General features: G+C 42.0%; 1 protein-coding gene across 2 annotated transcripts in view; it reads left to right on the forward strand.

Annotated features, from left to right (window-relative positions):
• The window catches only part of med13a (mediator complex subunit 13a), a 71,294-nt gene that overhangs the window by 42,418 nt on the left and 16,673 nt on the right, over positions 1-12,203 (forward strand). For both annotated transcript variants that reach the window (XM_029519298.1, XM_029519297.1), the window contains exons 5-13: positions 681-881; positions 994-1,188; positions 1,362-1,524; positions 2,915-3,025; positions 5,023-5,772; positions 7,303-7,519; positions 11,159-11,189; positions 11,653-11,774; positions 12,017-12,107. In XM_029519298.1, coding sequence (XP_029375158.1) covers positions 681-881; positions 994-1,188; positions 1,362-1,524; positions 2,915-3,025; positions 5,023-5,772; positions 7,303-7,519; positions 11,159-11,189; positions 11,653-11,774; positions 12,017-12,107 — 1,881 coding nt within the window. The remainder of the gene's footprint in view (positions 1-680; positions 882-993; positions 1,189-1,361; positions 1,525-2,914; positions 3,026-5,022; positions 5,773-7,302; positions 7,520-11,158; positions 11,190-11,652; positions 11,775-12,016; positions 12,108-12,203) is intronic.

Here is a 12,203-nt window from a genome sequence, read left to right on the forward strand (position 1 = left end):
CCATTTGTCTGTGCAGTCAAATGTGTTTGCTGAGGAGTGGCCCTTTTTATAAGCCTCTGTTTATGGGCTCTGAGAGGCCACAGCTTGCCAATAATTGGCGTCTGGATTGCTCTGTAAGTATTTGGTGAGTCAGCCGGGACCGGCTGAGTCCAGCAGTGCTCTGAAAAGGTCAGGGTGCTGCTGATTCAGCCAGAGATGGGAGAATGACAGGGGGCAGAGAACATATGGTAAAAGAAAGAATGCAAAGATGACCCAGATGAGAAGAATGAAATTATTGCAGGAGTGGAGATAGGAAAGAAGATATAGGAGAGGAAGGGAAAAGGAAAATGTATGAGCTGAAGGACAAAAGTAGGAAGGACAGTTCGAAATGAATAAGGGCAAGGAGCAGGAGGGATAGGATGGAAGAAAGATGGAAAATTAAAAGAAAGAGGTTATGATTGAGAACATAAGTCTGGGGAGATGAGATGAGAGGAGAAGAAAGAAAACTATGGGAGTAAGAGAGAGAATCCCACGAAAGGAAGATAAAGGTTGCATAAAATTGTGCAAACAGTATTAAAGGAATTTAAACAGGAGTTCTAAGGTGAAGTAAAAAAGATGGGTGAATGATTGTTGCTGTTTTTGGGGCTCTGTTCAGGGTGAAAAGTGCTAACTAACTTCCCCTCTCCTCGCTGTCTCACCAGTGATCCTGAGTCCTTTTGGCCTGAATGGTACACTCACTGGTCAGTCGTTCAAGATGTCAGACCCGCCCACTCAGAAACTGATTGAGGAGTGGAACCAATTCTATCCCATTGGCCCCAGCGCCAAGGAGGGTGTATCTGAGGACAAGGTGGATGACATGGACTGGGAGGACGACTCCCTGGCATCTGTGGAAGTCCTCGTTGGTCAGTTTTTAAAAATTTTGTTTGTATTTTCATTATAGTTGCTGAATTTGTAAAGTGGCATTCATTGGATTAACCTCTGTGGTTCCTGTACGTCCTGCCTGTGTGTGTACAGGTGGTGTGCGTATGGTGTACCCAGCCTGCCTGGTGCTAGTTCCTCAGTCAGAGATCCCTGTTGTGGCCCCTGTGGGGTCCTCCCACTGCACTGCTGTCTACTCGGGTGGCCACCAAGTGCCTACTTCCCAGCGAGAGCCTGCCATTTCTTTGGTGACCCTCACCCCTCCCACATCACCCGAGGAGGCGCAGACAGGTACTGATGAACACTGCCAATTAATAACACTGGAGAATAAAGAATTCACCAAAGTGTTTAGGTCTGGATCCTCTTAACATGGTCTTTATCATGAAGTTCCTGATTTTTTTTTTTTTTTTGTTTGTTTGTTTGTTTGTTTGTTTTTTTTTTGTTTTTTGGCTTTCCCTGTCCAGTGGACTCTCACTCGGCCCAGAAGTGGGTGAAGATGCCTTCATCATCTGATGTGTTCAGTGTGGACAGAACAAGTCACCATGGAGGGAAGATTCCTCGCCGGCTAGCAAGTCAGGTGGTGGAGCGTGTCTGGCAAGAGTGCAATATCAACCGAGCCCAGAACAAGTAAGTCTGCTATCAGCTGCTTACACACAACAACCCTAATTTATATCTAAAAATTGACTGAATGAGGAGCTGGATGTGAAAATGAAGATGAGGGAGGGTAAAGCACTTTCATTTGCAGCAAGACACCAACAACAGCTGTGAGACTGCATCCCAAGATACTTTTCCAACAGGATCAACCATTCAGTCTTAAATAGTCCCTTCTATATATGGTGAGCATAAAAAGAATTCAGGTTTTTATTGACCAATTTATTCATGTCATTTGATAAAGTGAAAGAACTCTCGAAATTGATAAAGGGGACTTTTTGTAAGTTTTAAGAGCTATGGATCAGTGTGACTGGACTCAAGGGAAGATGAGCGATACGGTTCTTTATATGCCAGCAAGTGAAATTTATTATGGCAAAGAGACCTTGATATTGTCTCTCCAACAGTCTGTAAAAAGTGTAAAATCCAATTCCAAAAAATCAGCATTTTAGATCAGAAAATCAGATTTTACCAGGTTGAGTTGATCGGAGTATGAAGATAAGATTAACTTTCTAAAGCTGCATTAACATTGGTCTGCCTTTCAATGTATTTGTAAAACAGCTTTGATTGTGCTGTAACAATACACTTAAATCATTCCCTGACCCTTTCATCTTAATCAGAGGAAGCTGTTGTCATGAACTTTATTAATATTTTTCTTTTATTTTTATGAGCACACACGAGTTTTAGGTTTGACAAGCAGAATAAATGGGACCACAGGTTTGCAGACTGGGAGCACTGGATATCCTACTGTGAAGCACTACACTAGCTCAGCCCTCAATGACCCGATCTAAGCCCGACCCTCCTGCCCTAGCAGCACCAACAGAATACAATGCTGTGTGAAATGTTGAAATTTCAATCCAATTTCCATTGTATTTTATTAGTCAATTATAAAGCTGAAAAAGTCCTTAAATATGCTGTAATTGGGAATGATGATCATGAGTAACTAGAGATGAGTTGGTCTGGTGTATTGTCCCTTGGTCTTTTGCTTTATACAACATCAGTGAATCTGACACATTGGGAGCACCCTGGGATTTTGTTGCCCCTTAACTAAGTGTAGGATGTCGAATATTCTTAGCTGTTGGCTTGTCAGCCAAAATATTATTGCTCCAAGCAAGCCCATAAAGACAGCCTAAGCAGAAAGATTTTACCAATCACCACGGTATACCAAAGAAACATGAGACACGGCAGCTCACTTTTGAGGATTAATGTTTCAGAAATTGGATGAAAAAGAAGACAGATCTGTTTACATGAGTAACACTGCATTTAAAAAAATAAATAAATAAATAAATAAATAAAAAATCAGAAAGTTGCAAGACTCAACTTTTGCCCTCAGATTAATTGTGCTTGAAAATGTTGTTTTCCTCTCTAGACGGAAGTTCTCAGCTGCAACCAACGGTACCTGTGAGGAGGAGCTGATGGAGAAAGTGGGGGTCTGGGATTTTGTGGAGCCTTCACAGAGGTCATACTGTAGCTGTTCAAGGTCAGTCACTTTCCATATCAATGAGTGGTATTTACTGCTGTAGCTCATATGTTCATGCTCACAGATTTTGAATTCAGGCCTGGAGGGCTGTACGAGTTATACGTAAATCTAGACTTTGTCATCCATATTATTATTCATATTATTATTCATATTTTTCAATTTATAACTATTTTGTTAAAGTGACAGCACTGCTGGGGCGGTATCCTGTGCTGGACAGTGTGTTTCTATAAATCAGACATTTTTATTCTCACGCTGATGGGAATAATTTGAAGGAGAAAGAATAGATTACCCTCTGATAGAGTGCTTAAGGGCAAGTGTGGTAATGAAAACAGCATGTGTGTTGCATGCTCCGGCTATTGACAAATGAGTTCAAAACATGAAGAATGAGTTGAAGTGCGTGTGTGTTTTCATTTCCTCATGCTGGCCGAGGAAATGTGGGAAATTGTGCTGTCATGTAGACAAAATGTGAATCTAATAACATAGTAGAAACCTACAAGGAATGGATGATCTGATTATATTTTTGTGTCTTTCTACATAAACCTGAATATTAATGAGGCAAAGCTGACTTCCTGATGACAAACTATCAGTACGATTCTTTAGTCATAGAGTTCATGGTAGGATGGAGACCAGTCCAAGTGCCTCTTTTTTTTTATCCACAAGGACAGATGAGCACAATTCCAGGTGATTCATATTGTCATTTGAACCACAGACTGGAAATGGTACAGTGAGGGTAAACCCCTTTGAATTGTAATGCAAGCGATGGAGGCATACATTTTGTCACCTGACACCTCAGTCTTTGTAATTATACTTTGTGTGCTTACACACACACCACTCCATAGTATAATGTGCATTAGTGTGTAGATGTGTAGATTTTACCACCTTATTACTTTGATGGATGTCTTTAGAGTCTTATTCTATGACTAAACAGCAAAACAAGTATCTCCATTATCCCCAGTCACCATTTTTTCTTTCTAAACCAACTACAGTCACAACCAGCTGCTTTACTCAGAAGGGCAGATGTAAACAGTCCTGAGAGATGGGGGTCTGGATTCACGACTGGCCTCCTCATCAGGAGCTAAACCACTTTAATTGGTTGATTGAGAGGAATTTTACCATAATGGTTGAAGAAAAAGTACTGCCAAAAGTTTATATCTTGTGTGGGTCTGTCCCAGGAGGGGAATCCTTTGCACCAGGATTTTCTTCCACCTAGAGAGAGGAGAGCCAACTTGGACTGCAGACAATAGCAAGTGGATTCGGCCAGTCACCTGGAGCGTATTAATTTGCTGGCAGCCAGCCAGCACCTTGGCGACACAGAAACGGGAGGCTCTCTGCATTGCCAGTTTAATTGCCATTGTCTTTGTTAAGTAGATACAAGCCTTTGAGGTTTCTGCATATCTTTATATCTAATAGACATGAAAGAGCTGCAGCCTTCTCAACAATGCTTGAATTTTAATCACAACAGTTGGGTGAGTGGTGAACCGACTGGAGAGGCTCAAGAAACACTGATGCTGATACGAGAGACTGTGATGCATTTCTGTATGTGTGAAGCACTTGAATCTTCACAGTGTGGTGAGACAAGGCCAGTGGGGATGGTTTGATTGACTGATGACAGGAGAAGGTAGTCAGGTTCTTTTTTTTTTTTGTTTCTATTTCTTTTAAATTACCACAGTGACAAATTTGCATGATGCAATTTTAAATGTTCTCTTCATTTAAAAAATAAATGTGTAAGTTCTTGAAAATGCATGCTGTTCATGTCTCAATAATTAAGTAAATTATTGTGCAAAAATGTGATTGTTGCAATTTTACTCTTATGCAACTTAATGAATGTGTGACCAAAGTGTTTACATAAGCTGCTCAAAGCCTCTGTGTATCATGAATATTTAAAATCTTCATTGTATATTTAAATGGTTAACAAATGACTATCTCCTGCCATTTTGTTCAGTGTCACTGGCACAATATAATCTCACTGTCTTTCCGTGTTTGTCCTCACTCCTTAGATACAAATCAGTGAAGCAGCGAACCGGGAGTACTCCTGGCCATGCTCAGTCAGCAGGCCAGCCCTCCCAGCCTCCTACCAAGCACAAAGCTGGTGGAGAGAAGCCTGAAAAAGGTGACAAGCAGCAGAAAAGACCCCAGACACCCTTCCATCATCGCAGCCTGACCAGCGATGAGGCCTCAATGGACACAGAGACAACTGCAGGTCAAAGGTTGGCCATGAGAGGCCAAGATGGAGGAAGATTTCCTACTATCCGCTCTGCAGAAGTGTCAGCCATCCAAAAAGCCCCCCAGCTCCATAGTGGGACGGTCAATGCTGGACCATCAGAACAGACCAACTCCCCCCAACCCCCACCACTTAGCCCCCACCCCTGTGAGCGTGGTGAGGAGTCAGGGGAGGGCATGAAGAACCCTTCAACCCCCAACAGTCAACACTTTTACCAGCCCCCCCCAGAACCTTGTCTGGTGAAGGGTGGAGGCGAGGAGCTCGGTGGGACTGAGAGTCTGAATCAACACTTTCACACCCATCATCCCCACTCTCACCCTGGAGTTTCAGTCTACTCCGAGCCTCCTGAGCCCACGGTGTATGTGGGCGCAGCAGTCAACCTGGAGGAGGACAGCTCACACGCACCATGGCGGTTATTCAACTTACCCCGTAGGAAAGAAGCTGAATTGGTCACACCACTGCTGCCAGGGGACAAGCTGAGGGATGAGGCCTTGGCTTCACAGGACAACCTGGTGTCAGTCACAGAGTAAGTGACGCTGGCCAATTAATCCTAATCGTTTGATTTTGATGCGCTCTCAAACTCATGTGCATATGTGTATATATAATAACCACAACAGCTTGGTACGTGTGTGTGTGTGTATGTGTGTATGTGTACATATATATATATATATATATGTGTGTGTGTGTGTGTGTGTGGATACACACACAAAGCCAAGAGGGCTTCAGCCATTAGCACACTGACTAAGCTGTTAGGCATCTAAACCCTCATACCATTTCCCCTGTTACGGATGGCCTTGGTTTGCTTTGGAGCACTTTCAATAGTCCAGGAAAAAATTGTTTTGAGCGAGCAATGATGTAAAACCCACCTTCTCCCTCTTTCTGATTCTCTCTCTCTCTGTCAGATCCCCTACCTTACTTCACCTCTCTCATCCTCAGCTTCAGGATGCTCAGTGTAGTGCTAAGCTGCACACAGCATGTTAATCTCTTGCTATGTGCCCTTTTGACATCATACATCTCCAATGTGCGCGGCCAGCACTGCTCATTGATTCCTACACACAAACACGAACATCACATCTAGGAGAGGGGAAGAGTAATGGCAGGGTTAGATAGAGATAAACCTCTGCTATTGTAGTAGAGTTGAAGCTGATAGAAATATTGTTGGGTATCAGTTTGGCAGGTCCTGGAGAGAGAGGGAGCCGATAGCATAGAGGAGTAACACAGAAGATGAAGTGTGTGTGCATGTGCGCGTGCATCTGCCTTCGTCCAGTGTGAAGGCAGGCGTGGTGACCAGCAGCCTGTAGAGTGGCCGTTGTGGGAATTATAATTGAGGTTATGCAATCCCAAGGGACCAGCTACTTGTATGGACTGTTCTATTCACCTGTAATCCTCCCAGGCTCTGAATGGCAGCTAATCTCTGGCCCAGGCCACTGCCCACCATCACCTCACTTCAGAATTGGACAGGCATGATGGGAGGATAGAAGTACATAAAAATGTAGGAGACAATGGATGGAGGGGATAACAAATTAGTCAGTCCCCTCAGTGTTCTTTCTTTACATATGAGCAAGAAGTAGGCCAAAGATGTATCTTTGTAGGAGTTTCCGATGAGCCATGTCACAGCAATGGGTGATAAATGCATCTGTCTGTTACGTGTTTGAGTAGTGAGTGCTCCAGTCACCATGTTTCCATAAATCTGCCAGAGAGGTGATTGTCTGACAACAAACATGATGTATCAGTTCTGTTGTGTGACAGCTGTCAGTTTTGTTTTCAATCCCTTCCTGCCATTTCTCTTACTGTAGAGAATGATGCTAGAAACACTAACATGATATCAGGCAGCATGAGGTCAAAACAGAGCAGATTAGGAAATGTTCCAAATTCCTATTCACTTAGTTTTTCCACATACAGCTCCTTATTATTTTTCAACTTACTATACTGTAGAATGGTTCATAATCAAAAAAAAGCTCTTGGGAGTTATCTTGTTTGAAAATCTTAATTGTCTCTGATGGTCATGTGATGCTGCTTCGTAGCCCTTATACCTAAATCATCATTCTCTCCTCAGGGTGATGTCAACATCTAAATTGCCACTGAAGGTGTCTGAGGAACGTGTTCAAATGTATCGAGCCAGGAGAAACCAGTACTTATCTGCCGCCATAACTGATGGTGATCACGAGCCTGAAGTGGACCCTTACGCCTTTGAGGAAGGTGACGTCAAGTTCACATTCTCCAACAAGAAGGATAAGGCAGGCAGTGAGCGTGAGCCGGGCAAGAAACATAAGGTAAGACAAACTGAGTCAATAACTGAGATCGGTTCATTTTCCCTGGCCGACAATTCATTCATACCACAATTCTTCTTCCACCGCTTATCCGTTTTCGGGTTGTGGGAGGTACTGGAGCCAATCCCAGCTCACATTGGGTTAGGGCGGGGCACACTCTGGACAGGTCGCCAGTTCATCACATGGCCAACACACAGAGGCAGACGGAGACAAACAACCATTCACACTCACATTCAGACCTACAGACAATTTAGAGTCATCAGTTAACCCAAACATGATGTCTTTGGATGGTGGGAGGAATCAGGAGTACCCGGAGGAAACTCACACAGGCACAGGGAGAACATGCAAACTCTACACAGAAATGTCCTGGGAACCAAACCTGTAACCTTCTTGTTGTGTGGTGATAGTACTAACCACTAATCCGCTGTGCCAACAATATTTAAGAAAATGATTTTGCCTTCTTGTTGTTGGTTTGAGCATGCACATTTTTTCCCTATATGTACTGTGGAAAGTGCTTCAGATGGTTGCCAAATAAACGCCATATTTTATCTTACACATTCATGATCAAGAAATGGTAGAATGTGTACATAACTAGAAAACAGGTTATGCGGTATGTTTTCATGGCAACAAATTATAGTATCTTTCTGTACTGGTAAACATTAATTTTAATAACTTAACTGCATCTTACACAATCAAAGTTGCAAAAGCTCTTCAATGTGCAGTTTTGACTTGATGTAAATGTGCTCAAATGCTTCCTGGTACCCATGCCTGTTATATATTCATACCATCATGATTTGTTTTCCTTTTGTCCAGACAAAATGTCCCTTTTCCTCCAATTTTTACAGTTGAAATGAAAGCTTAATTTTTTAACCGCCAAAATGGTTTGTTTGTGTTGGAGAAACATCTACATCACTGCACAATCAGAATTCATACTAAAGACTACAAATACAAATTGAATGGAATTGTGTGCAGGTGAGGTTAAGAATTATATCTAGGTTTAACTCATGTTAAAACCTCACCTCAATATACAAAATTTCAGTGACCAGTTATGTCATTAGAGTACTCTTGGTATGGGCTTAAGAGTAAAGTCTTTCCAAGAAGGCTGTTTTTTTTTTTTTTTTGTATGTGTGGAGTTAAAAACGCAATATGCATTGAAGGGGCAGGGAGGATCTAATGAAAGATGTTATCCAGTTTCATCATGGGAAGTATAGGATCCAGTGTTTCTGGAGCTTAACCCACTCCAGGGACTAAAATTTCAGAATGAGTCCACTGCTTTGATTTTGCCTTTTCTTCCTTTTTAATCAGTTTTTCTCAAATCCTCTAACTTCATGAGAGGAAAGTGCTAAATTGTGATTACTTAACATAAAACACAATCCAAATTGAACTTTAAACAGATGTGTGAAGTCCTCTGCTCTGGCTAAGGAGACACACACACACACACACACACACTCTTCCTTTTTCAAGTTTGCTGCTTTCAGTTGACTTTTCCGTCACAACCCATTGAACACAATTCAAAAAAGCAATGACAGTTTAGAAAAATGCTTAGTGGTGTGAATACTATCTTAAAGGTAGCATAGAGAGTTATCATGTAATCCATGCCTTCCTCACTAGTTGCCAAGATAAAAACAGAAAAGTGCGCTGATTTAAGATCAAGGAACAGGCAAGGTAGAAAATAGGCCATCAGCATCCTTAGCAATACTAGACTAAAAATAATGGTGTGACCGCTTTCTGCATGCATCCGCTTTCACTGCCCAACTTGAAATGAACAGGAAGCCATCCCTGAATCTCCATTGTTAGCTCAGCCCAGAGGAACACCAAATAGTTAGTCTGTCTAATTTCCTTTAGTTGTTGTACTTTCTATTGGATATGCCCTCTCCCTCCTGCCCCCAGTGTACTCCTCTTTTCTGAGCCTGCCTCTGAGCTTGTTGGCTCCATTTCCCGACACGGGCCACCTGTTAACTGTGGATCACCCCTCGCAGGGAAAAGCAGATTCCATGTGTGTGTGCATGCGTGTGTGTGTGTGTCTGCATGTTTGCAGTAGGAGCCTTGAGACTTAACCGCAGCAACAAACCTGGTTCACTCAACCATTACACTTAGAAGATGCATGCAAATATTCACCCTTTCTGCTGTCTTGTGAAGACTCTGTGTTGGAATATGTGGGTGCTGGCTCTCAATGGACTCCAAGGAACTGTTTGTGCAACAGAGCCCCACCTCTACCTGCTGGATATGTATCTGTATGTGGGTGGGTTGTTGTTTTGTTTTTGTTTTTTTGGAGGATCTCGAGTTATTCTTTCTAACTGAAGGATACTTAACCTCCTACCTGACTGATGTGAAATACAAACCTGAAACATTAAGAGAATTTCATTCTGATAGACTAATTAGTCAGTTGAGATTAATGATTGAGATTCCATTAAATATTCTTAACTGCTTTAATTTGTTTTGTGATTGGATTTTCAGCTTTACAAGCTGTTGTTTATGGCTCATTAGAATCTTAAATCATTGACTGGTGGCCAGAGTAGACAGACGTATGTGAGCGTCTCCAAACATCAGACTGTGACATCTTCACACTGGAGAGTTATTGAGTGCTCCAGGCCATGCGACGTGCTGTAATGGACTAGCGTCTGATCCCCATAAGATTGCACAGAAGTGGTTCACCTATATATACCTATACTTCCTGCTGAATCGAGTATAAGATGTGGACATAAAAAATGCCTCATACAACTCAGGAAAACAAGTGAGATTGCGGAAAGAGATGATGGGTTGTCTCATGCATGCAGACTTGGAGTCGAACAAGCTTTTGCAATATGTAAAGACTTCGTACCTAAACACTTTTCAACCCAAGGCCAGGTTATTGATAAGGGGTTAAGGCATCATTACCACCTATAGATTGTAGCCTTGGTGCGGATGTTGTGTTCTGCTGTAGATTGGTCCTTTAAGGGAGATGGATTAAAGCCCTCGTTACTCAGAGAAAAGCCCTGGAGCGTAATAAAATCAATGGGTAAGACACAACATTCCTGTTCCCCAGCTAGATGAGTGCAGCATACCTCATACACACAACCTGTTATAAGAGCTCACATGCACACACACATAGACACACAGGCTAACTCGAGGCCCGCCCACCCAGATATTGATGTCTGGGTAGGAGCCGAAGAGGCCATTCCTTGGATCATGATTTCACTCTGACCCACACTGGAAATCTCATTTGCCAGAGCAGAGGAAATGGTGCCTTTTCTTCATGGTTCAGTTTAATTTCTTTTGTTAGTATCACATTAAATTTTTGTATTGGTTTGAAAAAGGCATGACTTGGGTCTGGCTATTTGATTGCAGATGTTCAATGTTGCATGTTTCCGTATTCTGGGTGTGATTGATTCCAACTCAGTCAAATTCATTTATGTAGCTGTTCATCACAGTTGAAAGCCTAAACCCTAACACACACACACACTTAACACAACGCTCTTTAACAACTTGGAGGTTCTTTGTCAAAGTGCAAATATATTCTTATAAACAGTTTGTCTGATTTGTTCATGTTAAACATTGTTTAATCAAATATTCATTGTTTAATAAATATTTTGGTAGTATGAGGATGTGTTGCTGTTTGATTGTTCCACTGTTTCACTATTTAAATTGTCTTTATCCTCACAGGGTGAAGACGGAGGAACAGGCCCATCAGATGGTAAGCAGTTCCTTTATTTCCTAAAAATCCTCTTATATTTTCTGTGACTTGGCCACTGTTACACAAACACATACTGTAATAATACATCCAAAAACTTCAGAACTTCAAATCCAGATAGTGAATCCCAAGAATACACACTTTATCTTTGTCAGGAAGCAGAACTGAATAAAAATTTTAATTTAGTCTTTATTCAGTCAACACTCATTCACTTAAAGTTATTTACAATGTAAAACTCATGTAACACATTTATCATAGCTAATGTGTTTGATAATTTGAGTTTTTATCCCATTATGAAATACAGTAGGTATTGTGGCCAATACAGATGTTAGCAACCTTATCTCAAGGAACAGTTTTGCCTTTCACTGACTTCCTAAGTATCCAGAATCTACTTATGGACATTTACAGTTGGACAGCAGATATTTTTGTCTCAACATTAGTTGTGTATTTGTGTGTGTGTGCACAGACGCTCAGCGGGCAGCTGCTCACAACCGCATGGCTTCCACCAGCCTCATCCATGAGACAGACCTGGTGGTCTCCATCAATGACCTGGACAACCTCTTCAACTCAGACGAGGATGATCTGGCGGTTAGTATAGAACTGAGCTCATACTGCCATAGTATTTCAATACGCAGGGTGTGGTATGGTCAGAACAGTATGTTGTACCTACCTATCATCAGGCATACCCACTCTAAGAGGATGTTCGACTGACTTGCAGGCCCCACATGTGTCAGGAATGTAACGCCTGTGAATTAGGAACAGTATTATTAACTGACGCTTTGAGTTAGCCAAATGACCAGGTGCTAAAATACTTACTTTTTGGTCCACAGCCTGGATCCAGGCGACCGGTGAATGGAACTGATGAGAAATTTGGCAGCAAAGAACCAAAGCCATCCACTTTGGATCCTGTCTCCTGCATTAGTATGTATCTCTACAGCTGTCTACACTGATGTCACTCTCTGAACATGGATGTACTGCTTCTCTTTAAACTACATGGGTGGATTTGTTTCAAGTGCT

Source organism: Echeneis naucrates, chromosome 14 (assembly GCF_900963305.1).
Source record: "Echeneis naucrates chromosome 14, fEcheNa1.1, whole genome shotgun sequence".
In the NCBI taxonomy this organism is placed as follows: domain Eukaryota; kingdom Metazoa; phylum Chordata; class Actinopteri; order Carangiformes; family Echeneidae; genus Echeneis; species Echeneis naucrates.